Source organism: Pyricularia pennisetigena, chromosome 2, assembly GCF_004337985.1.
Source record: "Pyricularia pennisetigena strain Br36 chromosome 2, whole genome shotgun sequence".
NCBI classification, from domain to species: domain Eukaryota; kingdom Fungi; phylum Ascomycota; class Sordariomycetes; order Magnaporthales; family Pyriculariaceae; genus Pyricularia; species Pyricularia pennisetigena.
In genome coordinates this window covers 5,341,247-5,360,858 of record NC_043741.1, presented here as the reverse complement: position 1 = coordinate 5,360,858, position 19,612 = coordinate 5,341,247, and the positions used below count along the sequence as shown (strand labels likewise).

The 19,612-nt window shown below is 51.9% G+C and overlaps 7 protein-coding genes across 7 annotated transcripts; 4 read left to right on the top strand and 3 right to left on the bottom strand.

Moving 5' to 3' along the window:
- Window positions 1–110: 110 nt before the first annotated feature.
- PpBr36_01477 (uncharacterized protein) lies at window positions 111–1,456 on the bottom strand (the record flags this gene model as incomplete). The annotated part of the gene is made up of 2 exons (XM_029888663.1): window positions 111–1,108; window positions 1,180–1,456. 2 exons carry the CDS (start codon window positions 1,454–1,456, stop codon window positions 111–113), a joined length of 1,275 nt encoding a protein of 424 aa, XP_029752118.1.
- A 1,139-nt stretch (window positions 1,457–2,595) lies between these two features.
- PpBr36_01476 (uncharacterized protein) lies at window positions 2,596–4,527 on the bottom strand (the record flags this gene model as incomplete). The annotated part of the gene is made up of 3 exons (XM_029888662.1): window positions 2,596–4,020; window positions 4,086–4,314; window positions 4,379–4,527. The coding sequence occupies 3 exons, from the start codon at window positions 4,525–4,527 to the stop codon at window positions 2,596–2,598; spliced, it is 1,803 nt and encodes a 600-aa protein (XP_029752117.1).
- Window positions 4,528–6,524: 1,997 nt separating this feature from the next.
- Window positions 6,525–8,367, top strand: PpBr36_01475 (uncharacterized protein; the record flags this gene model as incomplete). The annotated part of the gene is made up of 4 exons (XM_029888661.1): window positions 6,525–6,631; window positions 6,728–6,890; window positions 6,959–7,287; window positions 7,368–8,367. 4 exons carry the CDS (start codon window positions 6,525–6,527, stop codon window positions 8,365–8,367), a joined length of 1,599 nt encoding a protein of 532 aa, XP_029752116.1.
- A 2,422-nt stretch (window positions 8,368–10,789) lies between these two features.
- Window positions 10,790–12,213, top strand: PpBr36_01474 (uncharacterized protein; the record flags this gene model as incomplete). Its single annotated transcript, XM_029888660.1, has 2 exons — window positions 10,790–10,913; window positions 10,988–12,213. The coding sequence occupies 2 exons, from the start codon at window positions 10,790–10,792 to the stop codon at window positions 12,211–12,213; spliced, it is 1,350 nt and encodes a 449-aa protein (XP_029752115.1).
- Window positions 12,214–13,454: 1,241 nt separating this feature from the next.
- On the top strand, window positions 13,455–13,974 carry PpBr36_01473 (uncharacterized protein; the record flags this gene model as incomplete). Its single annotated transcript, XM_029888659.1, has 2 exons — window positions 13,455–13,555; window positions 13,635–13,974. The coding sequence occupies 2 exons, from the start codon at window positions 13,455–13,457 to the stop codon at window positions 13,972–13,974; spliced, it is 441 nt and encodes a 146-aa protein (XP_029752114.1).
- Window positions 13,975–16,261: 2,287 nt separating this feature from the next.
- Window positions 16,262–18,644, bottom strand: PpBr36_01471 (uncharacterized protein; the record flags this gene model as incomplete). Its single annotated transcript, XM_029888657.1, is given in 3 exon segments — window positions 16,262–16,552; window positions 16,567–17,111; window positions 17,624–18,644. 3 exon segments carry the CDS (start codon window positions 18,642–18,644, stop codon window positions 16,262–16,264), a joined length of 1,857 nt encoding a protein of 618 aa, XP_029751534.1.
- Window positions 16,301–17,211, top strand: PpBr36_01472 (uncharacterized protein; the record flags this gene model as incomplete). Its single annotated transcript, XM_029888658.1, has 2 exons — window positions 16,301–16,558; window positions 16,618–17,211. The coding sequence occupies 2 exons, from the start codon at window positions 16,301–16,303 to the stop codon at window positions 17,209–17,211; spliced, it is 852 nt and encodes a 283-aa protein (XP_029751535.1).
- Window positions 18,645–19,612: the final 968 nt, after the last annotated feature.

Genomic DNA, 19,612 nt, shown 5'->3' with positions numbered 1-19,612 from the left:
CGAAGCTTTATCGGATTCTCAAGTTCTATATTACTGGCGCTAGCCTGGTTTTAGGTACGGTGCTAGTCTACACTAGTCTATATTCTATCATAACGTCATGTCTAAATCGTTCAAGGGAACAGACCAAAGCAGTTGGCGTAGTACGTCACCGTGGCCGACCAGTCAGAGAAGACGCCCAGGACACCAATATCCCTGCCCAGGACGTCGAGGAGCTGGAAAGCGTCACCATCCTTCTTGGTGTAGTTTGCAATGGTCGTGTAGTAGTAGTCGCCCGACCGGGCAGCGTTGCCAACCCAGCCGGACCTCTCGGCGGTCCAGGCGATGATTTTCATGCCGAGCCTCTTGGCCTCGGTGGCGTAGACGGAAGGCACAATCTTTTCCTTGCCGTCGGCGCCCTTGCCCATGGTCACGAGGTAGGGCAGCGGAGGCGCGATGATGGGGACGCCGTCGGCGGCGTACCGGGTCAGGTTCGCGACGGCGCCGGGGAAGGCGCCGGGGGCGTCGGCCGACTCGTCCAGGTAGACGGCCTGCTTGGCGAACTCGGGCTCGGCCTTGAGCCAGTACAGGATGTCGGCGTACAGGAACGACTGCGGGTAGACGCGCGAGGGGGCGATGCCGGCCTCCTTGTACTCGTCAATCATCTGCTGGGCGTACCTCTCCTGGGTGTAGTCGCCGGCGAAAGGCATGGGGACCTCGGGGGTCTTGAGCTCGGGGGTGAACTTGAGCCCGAGGCTGTCGATGAGCTTGATGCTCTCCTTGTGGGTCAGGACCTTGGCGCACTCGTTGGAGTACAGGTCCGTCCTCCAGGCCGGCGTGCCCTTGAGGTACTGGGCCGGCGTGGTGGCGTTGGGGTTGGAGCCGTCCATCTTGGCGCAGAGCGTCTTGAACTCGGCGACGGTGATGTCGCTGGTGCAGCACTTTGCCGTGGCGGTCTTGCCGGTTGCCGGGTCCGCAGGCTGGAAGGGCTTGGTGCACTTGGCGTTGAGCTCGGGGATGTCGACGATGTTGGTCGTTGTGTGCAGGTCGCAGTGCGAGTGACGGCACACGAGCTCCAGGTCCTTGGTGAATGCAACATCGCACTCCTGGATGCCGGCTCCCATTCGCGTTCCTGTTGTGCTGGTCAGCTTTATGTTCGGTATTTTTTTCTTTTTTTCTGGTATCACCTCCAGGTCTACTTACCAGCGAGGAAGGACTCGCGAGAGTGCTCCGGGATCTGCATGGTGCCGCCGCCTCGGTGTCCGATGGACCAGGCGGTGGGCTTCATCTCCATCTCTTTGCACTGTTCAAGCTCAGCCTTGAGAGGGCTGTCCTCGAGGCTGTCAATCAGCCAATAGGGACGTGGGCCGAGCTGAAGCTTGGTGATAGGCTTCTGGGTGTTGCAGTTCTGTTTGACAGGCACGGCATTGCTGACAGCTACGAGCCCGGCAAGGGCGAGCTGAATAGAGTTGACACGCATTTTTTTTTTTTTTTTTTGGTTGTGGAGAGGATGGTCGCAGGAGAAGACCAAGAGACCAATCTGCGTGGTGTCGCAGCAATGGGTGAAAGGGAGTCAAAGTCAAAAACTCCGGGATGAAGCCGTGCAAGGCAGAACCTTCTTTGGAGATGGTGAGAGAATATCTCCTACTTTTATGTATTCTCTCAGATCGGAGTTCGGCTAGGACGACCCCCGGCCAGGTCGCTTAACATCGATTGGGAGGTAACATCGCAGGGTGGACTATTGCTTCATCGTCGACATGCACAACTCTCCAACTGCTATATTCTGCACGTCGACCGGGATGTTTCCCCTCATCCAATGACGCCGAGTTCGTCCAGCATCCCCGCTGCCCAGGGAAACCAACCTCCCGGGAGCGGGGATGGCCAGCCTCGGCGCTGGGAAAACAACCAATCGCGGGCGGGTAAAGAAACATACCATCAGGTTGAATACTTACTTTCGTACAGAAAAAAAAAAAAAAAAATTTAGTTGGTATTGTAGACCCTGTTTGTCGAACCCTGTCTTATCAATCTCTCGGACGGGCTGAAGAGAGCTTGCAAGGTAGGGTGCTGGAAGGCATCGGCCTTGGCGTGCAACCCGCCCTTGACTTGAACGAATCGTGTAGACACGTGCATGCAGAAACGGGCAGGTGTGTAACGCATCCTAATTTCACGTGGATAATGTTTTTCGAGGAAAACTTTTGTCTCAATCAACAAATCGTCAAATTTTTTCCTGTCGATCTGACCACCTACACTTATCAGTTGCTCAATGCTCATCTGTCATGACCAAGCAACCAACTTTTTTTTTTCCCTCTAGTGGAGGGGCATGCTAGCAACGGCCGTTCCTCGCTGTAAAACATTTTCCAGCCTTCTCACAACTGTTGGGCTGGTTTAGCCTGCGCGCCACGTACCGTATTTAGGCGGAGGGGAAGAAGAAAAAAAAAGAAACCTCATCTTCGACTCACCGCAACACTGACGATTTCATTGTGAGCAGATTATAAGATTTTATGATTGGTTGGGATTGATTCTATACGTTAATATTAGCCGCATATGTTCCTGGGGTATGTATATACTTCATCCTCCCTCCCTGCTTCGCACTTCAGGAGAAAAGCTTGACATTATATATTACTGCATTCTTCTCCTTGCCATGAAGCTTGCGTCGCGCCTCGACTTGCTCTTCTTGTCGTCGGAGTCTTTCCCGCTTTCACTTGATTTGCCACCAGAGCTCGAACTAGCAGTGGTCGAAGATGCTTTTCTGGCCCAATAGCTCGTCAGTTTGTCCTCAATCCCTTTGATGTCGACGTACGGTCCTGCCTTGGCCATATACTCGATCCTCTGCTTGACTGCATCCAAGGTATACAGCTCCGGGCTCTCTGGCCTCGCCCGCCACCGCTGCTCCATTGGGTCCATGAAGTCGGGGTCGTTATAGCCGAGATCGTCTAGGTGGGTGACGTTGAAAGCCGCCATCATGGCGTGGTCCTCGTGGATGAGGTTGTGGCAGTGAAACATATACAGGCCCTCCATGGGGCCGTATATCGCCCGCACCGTCACCGTCTCTCCCGGACCCAGCCAGACGACATCCTTGAGCCCGGCCGTTTCGTACGACTGCAAGGATCGCTTTCCATTGACTCTCTTGATGACCTGGAAATCCACCAAGTGGACATGGATGGGGTGCGACCAGCCGCCACTGCTGTTCTCCAACTCCCAGACCTCGGTCGATCCTCGCTGCGGCTTGGCCAAGACGCGGTTGTTGGCATCCTCCCAAGTCACACCGTTGATGGTCCACTGGCCATTTTTGCGCTCAAACTTGAAGCGCTTGTCCACCGTCGTCTTGGCGGGCGGGAATGGAATGGTGCGGAGGGTCGAAGGGACCTGGGACGGATCCGAGACGCTGTCCTTGGCCACCTTGAAAACCATGACCTTGTCGGTGTGCAGGTAGTCTGTGTCTGGAGCAAATTTTCGCTCGTTGCGGAGCATGATAGTCTTGCCCTTGAAGTCTTTGAAGTCAAAGACGATCTCGTACCGTTCAGCCATCGAGATGTACATGTTGTCGGTCTTTTGCGGCCCGCTCAACAGCCCCGAGTCGGTTGCGATGATCTGGAATGGGATCTTCTTGCCGACCTGGTCGGTAAGCTCAAAGTACATCCAAAAGGTCCGTGAGATGGCCGCGTTCAGGAAACGGAAGCGGTATTTGCGTGCTTGGACGTTCATGAACGGCCAAGGTTGTCCGTTGACCTGAATCACGTCTCCGTACAGACTGCTCGTTTCGCCCTCGGGGGAGAAGAGCGATCCGTCCTGGTTGTACTGCTTTGCCGATAGGACAAGCGGGACATCGAATTGGCCATATCCGCTGGGAAGCCCGAGCTTGTCCTCGTTCTTGTCGTGGATTATGTACGCGCCTGCAAGGCCGTAGTATGCGTTTTCAGCAGTGTGGTCGATGGCGTGGTCGTGGTACCACATCATGCGGCCGTTTTGGCCGTTGGGATAGTAGTAATCCTTGAAGCTCCCGACCGGAGTCAGATCGTCGGCCCATCCGTCAAACGCGGGTCGCTATACACGTGTGTCAGAAAAGGGATGCCAAAGTGGCCATTTGAGGGTTCGAAACGGATACTTACAGAGTATGATCCGTGAAGATGTGTCGATGTCGCCCGGGTGGCATGGTTTGTTATGCGCACGATGGCCTCCTCGTCTTTTTCAACGAGAAACGTCGGGCCTGGGGACATGCCGTCATATCCTCTCAGAGTTGCATTGCCACGGTCCGGGTACACATTCTGAGAGAAGACCTTTTCTTCGAGCTCATAATACTTGATGGCACCGCCAGTGGTAGGGTGCGTGAACGTATCACTGCCACACGGATGTTATGTAAGTCAAGGCTCCCATAAGATTTGCGCAAATATCAAGGACTTACTATTTCTTCGTCTTGAGCGGCGGGATCGGCAAGGGGAACTCGAAAAGCCATTTGTATGGCGCCCCTTCCCAGTCCTTGCCGAGGGTGGGAGGAGCAAAGGCCAGGAGTGCTGCAGCCAGCACTGACGATACTCGGACTGACGACGACATCTCGAGGAAAATGTGATGGCACAATATCTGATATCAAAAGGGATCTTGATAACAAATTCCTCGAGGAAGCTCCGGAGCGCAGATAAAAGAGGGTGCTGCCACTGCCGAGGAAAGGAAAGCCAAAAGAATATCTTGTTTGCAAGGAGGCTTTCTTTTATATCAAGCACCGACTGCGGCTCAACGCGCTTTCAGCACCATCTTGATGGGTCGGCATCTCCGTGACTGGAGAAACCTGGAAACCATTACTCGCAAGCGCTGAAGTCTCGACTCGAAGCCGAAGTCCAGGAAGAATTTTTTTTTTTTCTTTCTTCAATTACGGAGACTATTTTCGGGGTGCTTGGCCCCGACAAGGTAAGGCTGTCGTCCCATGTACTGGTGGCACTGCTTTTGGGTGCCCTTGAAGAAAATCATGACCCCTACAGCTCGTGATAGCAAAGCTGAGGCCATGGTGCGCTAGTGCAAAGCGCAGCTCGTCGTCTGTTTTCTTTTTGCTGGAGCTGCTGATTCGATCGTCTTCTCATGTTCTACGGTGGCTCTTTGGGACGAACGCCACAGGCGCTATTACCCTGGCCTGCCCACAGAATCGGGATTTGGGCCTGCAGATCGGTATTATAAGGCTCGTTTTTTTTTTGTTGTATAATATGTCGTTTGATTATCGAAGCTCGGGCTTTCTTGGAGTGCTGCGTTCCTGTCGTTGAAGTTCGGACTAAGGGCTAGGTTATTAGCGGGCATGTCAAAAATAAAAGACAATTCAAAGGGGAGCAGTCTAGTCTACTGTAGACTTGCATGTACTGCTAGAACCAATGTCCGAACTTCCATCGTGGTTCTCGTCCCCACATAAGCAAAGCTAATTTTGGAATGGAAAAACAGACTAAGCATGTCAGTGAAGACTGCCAGAAGCAGTCTGCTAGCGCCGTTTTCGCTTTGGAGCCCGGAAAGGTTTAATAGAAGGAAGCTTAACTTCTAGCTCTAGACCTGGGATAATAAGCAATACGCACTGACCCCCATCGGCACGGACCCTCTTTGTCAAGGGGTTTTGGTCAGCTAGCTATTCGCAATTGATCACCTGAACATCCTTCTTCGTCTCGAAATTTTCGAGCTGAGCCCCCTCGATATGGTTACACTGGGCGCGTCTACCCGGCGCCAGGGGAATGCATTTTTTTCTCTTTCTTCTTTTCTGGTTGCTGAAGCTCCCGAGTTATTTGCGCCGCGCGAGGCTCATTCCAAATCGTGGGTTACAAACGAGCTGACGTTCTGTCCTGCGTGCAAGTTATGCTTTGGAAATATATTGGATCATCATTCGTGCATACAACATGGATCCACATCTGAGTGCCAGCTCCTCTGGATCTGCTTTGGGCGAAAGCTTAGGTTCAGTGCAACGAAGCCATTAAAAAAAAAAAAAAAGGTTCAATTAACCGCTGCTGCCGCCCAGCACCCCCGGAAAACAAACCCCAGTCGATTTCTAGATGCACGATATCTTTCTTACTGATGTCCTTGCTTATATTGAACCGCTAGTCTACTTTGGCAGCAATTAAGAAACAAAGTTGCAACCTTACCAAACCCAGAAAAAAATAGCCTTTTGTTTTCAGCTTTTGCGGAGAGCTCGGGGTCTGTCTTGGGTCGTTTTCCACAAAGTCTGGACTCGGCCATCCCCTTTTTCGCTGTCACATAATAGGGAACGAGTCACGGTGGCGGAAGTACCTCCAGATAAGGCACTGACCTTTTCGAGGATCTTGTCATGAACTTCATTAAAACAAAACAATCAAGAGCATGCGTAGCAATGAGCAAGTATGTACAAGCGGCTGCGGCGGCTGACGCATGCAACTTCTATTGGATCCTCCGATGGGTTCTTGGACAGAATCCGTTGCTCCTTGGAGCTTTTATAGACGGCCTCTGGGCGCTCTTCTGGTGCTGGTCATCAGCTCACAACTCAGCCCAACTCGGCTTCCTCTCAAGATATCCCGGCGTGACATAAAGAAGTCACATGCACATTGGCCATGTCTACCCTGCTCCGCCTTCTCACTTTTCTTGTTGCCGCTCTTGCGGTGTCTCCGTTCGTTGGAGCGCAAGATGTGCCGCTGCTCCTGATTGGTGCTTTCGAAGGGTGAGCATGTCATTGCCGGCTTTATACCAATACCCAGACCATATACCATCCCTCTGGGGGGGTATGCTTACTGACAGCTTGCGTATTTTCTTTTAGTGCCACGGCAAACGATGACTCCTTCAACACTGGAGGTTTTGTGGATGTATTAGGACAAAGCGTCACTGTGCCCCAGAACCTCCAGGTTGCCTTTCCTGCCACCTTTGTGCCGTGGAAGGACTTCGTTGGGTCGGCCTCAAAGTTCCTTGGCTACGAAATCTCTGTAAGTGCATCTCAGTCTTCTTGGCTTTTCTCTGCGAGAAACTCGACTGACAAAAGTACAAATGCTAGGTTGTGGGCAACTACGTCAATGGAGTGCCCATTGCAGGCCAGATCTCCATCAACCAGTTCTCCCTGGGAGCTGGCGTCGGCTACATTGAAAAGATCAACGCGGACGGTACACTGGGCATGAAGAATGGAATCGACATTCGCATCAATGACCCCACGGGCATGTTTGGTGTCGTCTACGACGCCGATCCTTTCTTCACAGCAGACCCGGAGAACCCCAGCATCACGTCCTTTTCTGGCTTTCCCATGTGCGTTCCGCGCAACGCAAGCGATCCGCTTTGTCCTGATTCTCAGCGGCCTGTGCTGTCTGGAGGGACGAAACAAGGCACTTTGTAAGTCGAGTGTTGCCAAGCCTTTCACGCTCCTACAACAAAGGTCGACGACATTGTACTGACCGAACGGGGCTTGTTAGCTTGGCTGTCGACCCGCTGGTGATGGCACCCCTGGTTCCCGGCGACTGGATCGAGTACAGTGGATTCAAGCGCGGGAACACATATTATGCCTACGAGATCGTGGCCACCAACGTGCAGATCACCACCGACCCCAGCCGCGGTGACCCCACCTACATCCGAGTCGAGGACGCGCTCATCGGCGTGTTCAACGACGGCGCGGACGTCGAATCCGCAGAAACCAAGATGATCGGGTACACGTCCGCCCAAGCCGCGAGCGTGACCATGTCTGCCGTCGACATCGACGTGTGCACTGGCAAAACAACGCTCCGGGAGATCGGCGCCGCGGCCACGCGGGCGGGCCAGGTGCGCAACAAGTTCGAGTTCCGGGCCAAGTCGACGGCGCCGACAAAGTACACCCAGCAGTACCTCTTCATGTCGGACAACGGCGTCAAGACCACCAAGAACGGCATCAAGGCCGGCCAGTACATGACGCCCGTCACCGAGTGGATCCAGCCCGAGCTGACGACGCCGGGCCTGCCGCCGCCCCAGCACTACTTCCAGGACATGGACTACGCCACCAATGGTCTGGGCTTCGACGGCACCAACATCTGGGGCCCGCTGACGCCCTTCCCGCAGAGCGGCGTCGCCGTCTTCAACACCAGCTCCTGCCCGCCGCCGTCGACCGACCCGTCGCCGGAGCCCACCGCCACAACCGCGACCGCGACTCCGTCGCCCACCAGCACCGTGGTCGCGGACACGGTCACGTTCCAGTCGCTGACTTGGACCAACAGCCAGGGCGGGACGCTGGCGGCGTCGTGCAGATCCGTCGCTGGGAGCAATGGGCAGGTCGCGTCGAGCATGGTGCTGCAGTACTCGAACCGGGACGGCGCCTTTTCGCAGACCATGACGAGCGCCGGCAACGGCGACTTTACCTTTAGTGCGAGGAGCACGAAGCAGCCGAGCGGCAACGTCAAGTGCTTGAGCAACTTGGGTGGAAGTGCTGTCAGCGTGGCGCCGTGAGGGGCATGAGTCTGTCTGCTGTGAGGTTTGGTTTCTTGGAAATAGATAATCTTTAATTTCAGTGAGACTAATTTAGACCATATCTTGCATGTGATTTTCATGACGCTGTGGTGAACAACAATTCCAACAAGCCACCAAATGGGAATCCGTGCTTTGCAGTGCAGGGGAAATAGGGTGGATATGCCCAAATCTGGCAGCCACAGCACGTACTTTGGTATGATCATATTTAGTTCACATCTCTCCTCTTCGATTCAAGGTCTTAAGCTGATTCTCCAAGTCAAACCCTCCCCAACCTCACCACAACCTCCAAGCTCACCTCAGCACCAGGACAACTTTCCAGGGCCGAGGCTTTCTGCACGCGTCATTTCTCATTCGGATTCCATAGACCACTGATTCGGTTCTGATGACGGAATTGCTTCACTACTAGCCGTTATCTGGTGCTGCTTGACTAGGGTAGGCATTTGACTTTGCCCTCATAGCTGAATCCCTTCCTTCAAGAAACTTGTGCAGTCCTCCCTGCCTCGCTGCCATCCGTCTCGACCTTCCTGGTTTTTTTTTTCACTTGTTTTGCTTATGGAAACCGTACATGTTGAATGTTTGTTTTTGTAATCTCCTTGTTAAAATTTATACTGTAAAAAACTGAAAAATATATTCAACTATAACCGATTTTACTTGACATTTCGAAAAAAAATATCTATTTAAATATTTTTTTTATTTTTAAATACAAGATTTTCTTTATTATTTTATATCTTTTAGAATATTTCGCTTACTAACAATTTGTAAGTATTTTTATCTTTTGGTTTCAAAAATTAGTTTATTATTAGTTAAAGCGAGCAGCCAGTCAGACTCAATCGTACTAAATATATTGCTAACTGTCTTGTAAAATGCTGTTTACAAAATACTTGTACTATTTTTACTCGAATTTGTAAAATAAAAATAGGAATTTATTTAAGAGTTTTCACAAAAAAAAACCCCTCTATAAATAGAAGATTTATACTATTAGATAGCCAGTTTTTGGTTGTCGGAATTTTGAATACAAATTCCCACATTCACTTGTGCAGGTATGGTCATCAAAACATGCGACTCTCAAATTGCACTTGGTTGCTGCTTCGACCTCGGTCTCGCAGATACCAAAGAGGGAGTGCTGCAGATCGACCCGATAGTCGAAGCCGCCGGAAGCAAAGCGCGGAGCGTTTTTATTCCCGCTCGTGTAGCTACACACAGTTGTTATCCCGGTATAGGTACTCAACGTGGTTAGCACGACGTTGCCCCGGATGCGGCCACCCGGGTCGATGAAGGGTGAGGGAGTAGCAGCTTGTCGTGGCTCTAATGCAGACCTAGTTGTAGCCTGTATTGTCCTAGTTGGCGCTGCGCCTGGGAAAGCAACGGCTGCCGTTCCAGGGACGGCGTATAAGCCACAAGTCAAATATAGCCCGCACATTAAATACATATCGGAAACTTGCGATGACTATAGCATCGACAAAGGTGTCAGGCAGAGGATTTGATATGTAAATAAAAATAAGATAGGACGACGAAGGCGCCCAAATATGATTTTGGATAGTAGCAAACTTAAAAAAAAAAAAAAAAAAAAAAAAAAAAAAAAAAAAGCCCTTGGTGGTTTGTAGAACATGCGAGTAGTTCTCACTGTCTCTGGGGACCGCGAGTGAATTATAAGATTACCTGGAAAAAAGTACCAAGTAACACTCGGCCTCAGTCCGACTTGTCCAAAAACGTACCAACAGTGTCAAGAACGGACGCGCCTTTAGGAATAACCCCCCAGGCTGACCATGAGATACCTCACATACCTACCTTGCCAACCGACATTTACCCTTGCGGCCGTTATTCTCTTGCTTGATCATGTTTACTAGTCGACATGGATGTGTGGTGAGGTGCCAGCAGTCTGCGACCACTAACATAACTGAGCCAAGCCGTTGAAGCGCCAGAATTCTCGGTTATTTAAATGGTAATGTTACAGGGCGGACTCGCTTAATGTCCCTGGCGCTAAGTTGTTTGTCCATTATTGGCTACTTTACATATCCCTCGAATAAAAAACTGCATAACACCCTAGTGGTAAGCATCTTGGCATATGTTCCCCTTTCGTTTACTGACACAACAACGTTAACCCCTTTGGGCCAACAACATATAAACGACCTTTTATAAAACCATGGGGCCATGCAAACGAATGGAAAAGATTACTGTAAAGATTGTAAGTCAAAACAATGCTAGCAACCCATCAAATTCTTTGTGTAATCTGAAATGCCCAAAAACCACCGCCACCTATCTAGACTCGCTCCGAATTTTTTTTTTCTCTAAAAAAAAAAAAATGTCGATTATAAAATCAGCAAAAAGAGGCGTGGTTGTTGTTGCTTACAGGCGCAATTGGTTCAAAGTTGGTTTCGTCGCTTTTACCCTTTTGTTATTTATGCATTTAGGGACCGAATCGTCTATATCTCCAAATAACTGGGAATGGATGGCGCGGCCGACTGCCCCAGCCGTTGGAAATATGCCTTTCCAAATAAACCAAACTGTACAGGAGGCGCCTTGTGGTAAATTGCGCCCACATTCGCGATTGCGGTCTTGTTCGCTATGACATTCAAATGACCTTTGCGTTGTCATGCAGTGCCCTTGCTATCCCATAGCGATGTGGCATCATACATTGAAACTATCGTCAACCCTAAATCAACGGCGCGGCCTCGATTCGATTGTCCAGCCATCAACGTGCGACGTTACCAACACCTCCAACCTCACCCAAAGTTCTTTGAAAAGACCAAGTTTCACTACATGTTCGCCCTGGACCTCCGTGACGAGGGCGTGGAACTCCTGCCGCGACTTTTGGCCTCGGTTATAGAAGCTATGCGATTCCTCGGGCCCTCCTACTGTGCCCTATCGCTAGTTGGAGGCGGAGGCACACCAGACGGCGTTTACGATGTACTGCAGGCACTTCGCCCCAAAATAGAGGGAATGGGCGCCAAATATTACCTGCGCCATCCTGCCATTTACCCCGGAACCGAAGGCGAAGACCGGATTATGAACCTCGCACGACTCCGCAACCTTGTTTTGGCACCCCTGACGAACCCGTCACCCCAGGACAGCGGCCGTTACACAACCGAAACGACTATTATTTTTATTAACGATGTCGCCATATGTACTGAGGATATACTCGAACTCGTACATCAGCGGAAAGTGCAGGACGCCGACATGACCTGCGCCATGGACTATATATTCGAGGGCACCTTTTACGATATCTGGGTTTCGAGGACGCTGGCCGGAGACACCTTTTTCAGGGTTCCACATAACGGCAGCTGGGAGTTTTCGGGACAACTCCTGCCCAATTCCAGCGACGCTCTTTCTAGGGAGCGTTTCGACGCCCGCCGGCCCTTTCAGGTCTTTGCGTGCTGGAATGGTGCCGTGGCCTTCCATGCCGCGCCACTTTTTCGGACGGCGATCCGACCCGGAATTAGCTGGAGCAGCGACGTCGCCGATCCACGGCACAAGGCCGACCCCGTCAGGTTCCGGAGAAATATGGAGCAGGATGGAGAGTGTTATATGGGCGAGCCGACGCTCTTCGCCAAAGATCTTTGGTATCGCGGCTTTGGAAAAATAGCTGCGGTGCCGAGCGTAGCTTTATCATACACTATGTCCGATGGGGAGAAAATAAAAAAGGTGAAAGGTTTTGTTTCGGACGTTGTGGGGGATAAGGGTCCGGAGCTGGATGAAACTCCAATTCCGGAGAGGATAAGTTGGCAGTTAACTCCGCCAAAGGAAGTTTTGTGTGCTAGGACGTGGCAGACGCAGAAATGGGTTCCTTGGGATCAATCTCTTCACGAAACCAGCGAAAAGAACTGAGTAAAATAAAAATGTGATATAGGTTAACAATTTATAACGTGGCCCAATGGTTTCTATTATGGATTGGCGTGCCTGGGCGCCTGTCAACCGTGACTAGCTCCACCTCACGAGAAAAGGCGTTAGGTGTAACGGTCTGGTATAATTAGGGGCAAACCTTGATTGCGTTAGCTGATTATTTGATGGAACATAGCACAGCCTAACCACGTTGGCTTTTCTTCACGCTCCTTGCTTTTTCGTTTTTCCTCATTTGGGAATCTTGAGGGGCCATACGGCTGGCAGTGGCTCCAAAAACTCGACCTGCTGGTGGCGAGCATGTTTGATTATCTTGTCTCTCATTGCTAAGCTGAATCAAGGGTTGTGATGTGGGTTGCCGGCACACTTGTCTTTTGACCTCAGGAGGCATGCGGGGGTACTGTGGCTGTGCAGCCAGAGCGCAGGTTGACGACATTTTATCAATCGTTGCATTCAAGCAGGGACAGGGAAGACGGTAAACCCTATGCAACTGTGACTGCTGTACAACCCAATCTATATAGATTGAGAAAGGGAAGTTGAAAGAATGAGAACAGATCGGCATTCCCTTTGTCTAACTTTAAGCCAGTGAACGTTGAGTAAATGTAAAAGCCGTTTGCTCAGACTCAGACGTGCAGAGCGGTGGCAAGTCGGGATTTGGAGCTCTCTCTGTCTCTCTTCGTGAGTTCGTTGAAGATGGTACTTTGATGCTGCATGATGTGGTTCAGGACAGACGTAGGCTATAACCATGCCAAGACTTTTGTGTGGTAACATCTGGAGTAAGAATCTTTGTAGCATGGCAGGACAGTTGGGCTGCATGCTTGGCAAGGCTTTGTCCCACAGGGAGTCATGACTAGACCTCTGCAGCAACATGTCACTTCTTAGTCTGGCATGGTCGCGCTGTCAATGCTAGTACAATAAATGTGCACTTGGTTCCGTTTGTATCTTGACCGCCAGAACTTTCGTTTCGTTGCCATCCTTAACACCCTGCTGTGATGTCTCAGGAGGACCTGACAGGTTAGTTTCTAGCCATGTTCGATGCAAATCTTGAGAACGGGGCCGCCGGAGGTAAGGACATGTTTTGCGACAAAGATAAATAGCAGATATGGCTTCTTCTTCTTCTTTTTCTTCAGAGCCTCTTCTCGGACCGACTGTCAGACACAGCTCTTCCAGAGAGGCATCTTGTCACACACAACATCACTCAAACACTCACAACGCAAGCACACCACGCCATGAGTCAAAGAAACGCCTTCAACCGCGGTGGCAGCCAGCAGCCAGTTTCGATGCAGGCTCAGCCTTCAAGAAACTCAACGCAGCAGCAACACCCACAGGAGTAGGTAGCCTTAGTTCAGCTGGTGGCGAATGAGCGGCTTCATGGGGGACGAACACCTCGACTAACAGGCGGGTTGCAGTAACCTTTCGGACCTGGCCAAGGGCATGTCAGGTCTGGGTGTGACAACAACCCAGACGATGGACGACGCCATATTTGGCATCAAAGAGGAGCTCTGCGGCATCAGGGCACAACTGCAGTCAGATGAGCGAATGCAGATCCAGACGAAGAAGGCAAAGGGCATATGCCGGGATGTGGCCAGGAAAGAGGTTCAGGACCAAAATGCACATGTCATGCAGTCTATCGAGGAGATGCGCGCCAGGATTGACGGGTTGACGAACATGGTCAGCGGGTGGATTAACACCACGCAGTCCAATACTTCCTCTGCTTCGCAGGGAGGTGACGCTGGCCGCAATCAGTAGCGGCCGCCGACTAGACACTGCACTGGTGCTTGGAGTTGACATTTTTGTTGAGTGTCGAAACCAGGAAAGGTAAATGGATTCCTGTTTGATAGACTGAGTGGAGTGGTTGGTTATCTTTTTTGTGAGGGTTTTTTTTTGATAGAGTTGACAGGTCAATACGGAACTGCAATAAGGGGTTTTTTTTTTCTCTTCAATTTCAAGCCATCTCGGCGTTTGGTTTAGTTCGTGACGAGTTCGTGACGATAGCCGGTGATCCCGGGTGGCTTGATCCCCGGTTGGCTTGAGACAGACAGATATTGACGCACACTACCGTACAATGGTGCTCCCAGCGCTGACTAAGCTCTCCTGGTCATGTGATGCCAAGATCTCTCTACTGCAACAGATATCCCTTACGGATCATGTTGCACTAAAGAACACAGCCAAAAGACGAAAGCTCCCGTCTCTGACTAATGCCAGTGACTTCGGCAATATAGCCTGCAACAGATCATCCTCCCGGCTGTTTCCGTGGTTTTTAGGGGTTAATCTCAGAGACTTGAATCGCATAATCAATTTATAATGTCGAATTTTTGCCAGGGCCGGAGAATTTAGGATTCGGGTCTCTCCGCAACCAATTTTCATGAGCCGGTGGCATCCCTGTGTGCGTACCAAGAAACTGTGGGGTGGAATGAGTGCCAAGCAGCAACAGTTCGGATGGTATTGACGATTGGATTCTGACTGATCGGCGGGAAGGATGCGATCAGAATCCTTCGTCTGAATGAAGATGCAAGTGATATTTACAAGCTTGTTACTTAATGAAGCTCAGAATATCAGAGCCTGGTGATGTGAAAAGGGGTTCAAGGCATTGGCCGCACGTGGCTGAATGCGAACAAAGACCGACACACACCTGTCGATACGTTACAGGCTTACAGCCCCGAAGCAACCAGCCGTGCCCTGAATTACAGCAAAGCTTGAGCACGTGATCGATAGATTAGCGATAGGTACCTGCCCAAAAAGATATGGTGGGGATGATGTGGGTGCGTTCTCCTTATCGATCCTCCATCGTCAATTCCCGGCTGCCGAGGTTGCCAAAGGTTGTGTTTTAAAGGAGGTTTGGGAGGGTATTGATTGATTGAATACGGCAACACGAGAGATTGAGAATTCAACTTTGCATTGATCGTCCCCTTGCCAAGAAAATCTGTGTTGCACTGGAATCAATAAAATCAGAACCTCTAAAGATAAGAACTTGTCCTCCCCCTGCCACCACCCCACGTATTTTCCTTGATTGGGCAAGACGTAGGCGTATTCCACATATACCGGCAAGGCAGTGGGTGACAGGGAAATGGTGCTCGGTAGTGGTAGAGTCAGTCGCGATTATGCGGGGGGCATGCCAAGGCTGAGGTCGGACATTGGACTTTCCTGGAGAGGTCGCCAGTAACACTCCAGCTTGAGGTCCTGCCAAAAGCGGACACCAAACCGACGTTATTTCCCCGCTGTGTCCAGGAACCAAGATAGCAGCCGACTACCGGATTCTGAGCGCGGCTGTTCCCCTGCAGCCGCAAGCACGAGTCCTCCAGATATCTCAAGCAGGCAATTGGCCGAACCTCGGGCCCGCTAGGCTTGATCCAGCAGGTCTGTCTGCCTTGTCCATCTCCCTTCTACGCCGCGACGGATTGCTTTTGCCAGAACACGCGCAGCAATAATATCACACGGCCCTCTCCGAACCCCCTGTCTTACTCGCCTTTTTGATAGCAACCGACCCTCTATTCTATCCATACTGATGCCTTTTGGTGTCGACTATTGGTCCTTTGCCCGCGGCGTTCGATTTCCAGAGGCCCACCAGAATTACCGCTCCCACCATTTAGATTCACTCCCCGTCAAAGGAGAATATGAAACCCACCGTTCACAGCCAGCCAGCTCCATCTCAGCTCAGCCCGCCCGGGAGCTCGAGCTCCACCGTCACGCCGACTAGCCGACCTGCTTCATTCGACATGACGCCCATCAGCGATGCCACGCTGCAAGTTCAATTCGGCAGGTGTCTTAGCCTCTTGGGCATCGGTCCCACACCGTGATCAAAGCCTTGTGTGGTCGACGGCGGGATGCCTCCTTTAACCTCGTTTCCTCGGCCTGGCGGACGAGTGTCGATGTTGAACATAAAAGCAGCCATGGACGCTCTTCTCAGTCTCGTCTTTTTTTCTGGAAGACAGGAGCTATCGGCCAGATCATCCAACCGCTACACTACCAGCACAATCATCTCCGGCATCACTCGTCCCCTCGCTGTTCCGCATATTAAGTTATAGCGGCATTTCTTTTAAGCAGCTGAAGCAAGCTCTCCCAGTCCACCGCAATCATGCAGATCAACTTTGTCAAGTCCTTCCTTTTCGCCCTGGCGGCTTCGTCCGTCAGCGCCCTCGCCATCGACACCGAGTTCCGCTGTGGTGCTCCCGAGCCCAGCCCGGAGTTGATTGAGGCGTCTGCCATCATGGCCATCGCCGAGGCCGAGGCTTCCGCCAACGGCACCCTTGCCGCCCGCCAGAGCGCCCTCACCATCGACACCTACGTCCACGTCGTTGCCACCTCCACTTCTGCTTCTGCCGGCTACCTTTCTGTACGTACCGACCGCAGAGTTGTTTCGCAAGGCCCAGTACTGATATATCTACTCAACAGGATGCCACCATCCAGCAGCAGCTCCGCGTCATGAACGAGGACTACGCCCCCTCGGGCATCCAGTTCGTCCTCAAGGGCACCGACCGCACCGTCAACCCCACCTGGGCCAATGACGGCAGCGAGACGGCCATGAAGACCGCTCTCCGCAAGGGAACCTACAAGGACCTGAACCTGTACTTCCTGTCCAGCATTCCCGGCGGCGTCCTGGGCTACTGCTATTTCCCCGCCACCAACACCGCCTCCACCATCCGCCTGGACGGCTGCACCATTGCCTCTGGAACCGTTCCTGGCGGCAGCATCAACCGTTTCAACCTGGGCAAGACCGCCGTGCACGAGGTCGGCCACTGGTTCGGTCTGTACCACACGTTCCAGGGTGGCTGCAACGGCCAGGGCGACTTGGTCGACGACACTCCCGCCCAGGCCAGCGCCAGCAGCGGCTGCCCCATCGGCAGGAACAGCTGCCCCAACCAGCCCGGTCTTGACCCCATCCACAACTACATGGACTACTCTGACGACTCTTGCTACGAGGAGTTCACTCCTGGCCAGAACGCCAGGATGTCAAGCATGTTTAACCAGTTCCGTGCTGGCAAATAAGCGATTCAAGCGGGGTTGGATGCTTGAGCGAGGGGGGCATATGGGTATGTGGTAATGGATAACGGTACTGTGACAAATACCTGTCAGCTGGTGTATATAGTGGTTGGTTTGGATGGTTTGGATGACGGTAGTCTCCTATGTCTATAATCTGCGCAATATTCGTGTATATATTAGAAGCGCTAAAGTAAGCCTGATTATATATGTGTCAAACTCTTAAGCGCATCTCTTGCACGTGATTGTGGTTACCAGGCAGCATCCAAGCCATCCCATCGAGGGTACTCGATGACACAGAAACCCGCCTGCCTAAATTGTCCCAGCTGACCAACTCCAGCCTAGACGTCCATATTCATCACGCATCGGGCACCGTCGTTGCTGCTCGACTTTGGACCGGCCGATACACGAAAGTAATTACCGCCACCGTTCAAGATCGGAAAGCCATAAATGGTACCCCCTAGGTTGTCGGACGCGTAGATGGTTCCGTTGTTAACCGAGTAAAGGGCGCCAAACGTATCAACCACCAAGTCGCGGTAGCTACGGACGACCTCCCAGACGCGCGGCTCGTTCATGCTGAAGCGCATCAGCGACGACCCACCCCCGGGCGCCTGCGTGCCAATCGTCCACAAATACTGGCCCGCCACGGGCACGTATGTCCAGTCCGCGATGACGTGGCCGTTCTCGGCCGTCGTGCCCTGCGCCCACAGCTTGCTGTAGTTGGCCGAGGTGGGGTTGACGTCGACCACGGCGTACTGCCCGCCGCCGCGCACGGCGTACCAGTAGCGGCCGCCCGTGTCGACGTCGCCGACCACGGCCTCGAAGGTCGTCGGCAGCGTGGCGACCGTGACCGCGTTGCCCGCGTTGTCCATCTTGATCAGCGCGTTCCTGCCCGCCTGCCGCGCGTACAGCATGTTGTCCTTGACGTTGTAGCCCATGGCGTTGACGGGCGTGCGGTCGCCCACGTCGCTGCGCAGGCTCACGATGGTCCCGGCCCGGAGGTCTACGCGGTACAGCGTCGTGCCCTGGATCAGGTACCCGTACTTGTCACAGGAGAAGGGCGCCGCGGCGATCCCCGTCGGGTTGGAGGTCGTCACCGTCGTGGTCGTCACCACCACCGCGGTGCTGGTCGGCTTGCAGCAGGGGATTCCAGGGATGCCGATTGTGGGGAGGGGGAGGGGGAGGGGGATGATTTGATGCTCGTCCCGGGCAAGGATGGTCGGCATGGGTTCCCGGGGAGCGAGGGTCTTGAATTCTGGCCCGAAGGGTGGTGTGGGTATCGGGGTGCGCTTGGTGCGGTGTTCCTGGCTGTGAATGCGCGAGGGAGAGCCACTGTAGAAGACGTCACGATCCCCTGCTCTACGAGCATTTCTGTCCAGTCTTGGGTGGCCGAGCACGCAGGATGCTGCTAGCAGGGACTTGAGGACTGTGGATGGAATCATGATGGCTGCTTTCGGGGATCTCGATGAATACCTTGTTTGGATAGATGGGCTTGAATGATTTGTATGTCATGAGTGCTTTTGAGGGATCGAGAGAGAAGACGGAAAATAGAGAAAATAGGGGAAACGAATTTTTGGCATACATGCCACAAGGGCATTATTATTTTGTGGCCTAGCAATGGAAAGTTTATCTGTCTCTATAGTGACCATTGCCATGGTGCTCATTATCATGCATGCAGTGTTGATGCATGAATAGGTAATGATGCAGTTAATATTCACCAGCCACTTGCCCACCTCATGTTATTTGGCTACTGTTCTAATACCTCTCTTCTCACTTGGCTTTTTGCCTGCGTCTCTTCAAAATCGCAAGTTCATTGTTCAAATATCTCGTACATACTACCATCATGTCGGATGTATTATGGTAATTTGTGTGGTTTACCTTTATTTCGGTTAGCCACTATTGTGAGAAATCTATTGGAGCCATACGGCCAGGCAACCAACATAACGTATACTTTGCTTGGGGCGCCCCACATAGTACTCACTATACAATGTATCCCCTCATTAGTTTGCACCTATTAGTGTTCAATAACAAAAAAAAAAAAAAAAAAAAAAAAAAAAAAGCCTCTGGGGATTTGCAAACATCTCTTCGCGCTTGTCGTTGGAATGGTTGGGTGCAGTATGGGGATTCGCTGATGTCGGCGAAGGAGGGCGAAAGGGACATGTGGTCGGCACATAGATAAACGACATTAGTCAATTAGCACCAATTTCGGCGTGTTCATCCCATGTGAGAGGATGGTATCGTTTAATCAGAAGGGCTAAAAATATTTGATGTACGTATGTCTGCCTGTCATCAAATAGTGTCACATGACCGAATAGGCCTTTAGGGGGCCTTCGAAAAAGTGACTGGAGTTTGCTTGTTTTTGAGTTACTACGAAGACCACTTACATACTGTAGCAACGGGTGTTAGTCTC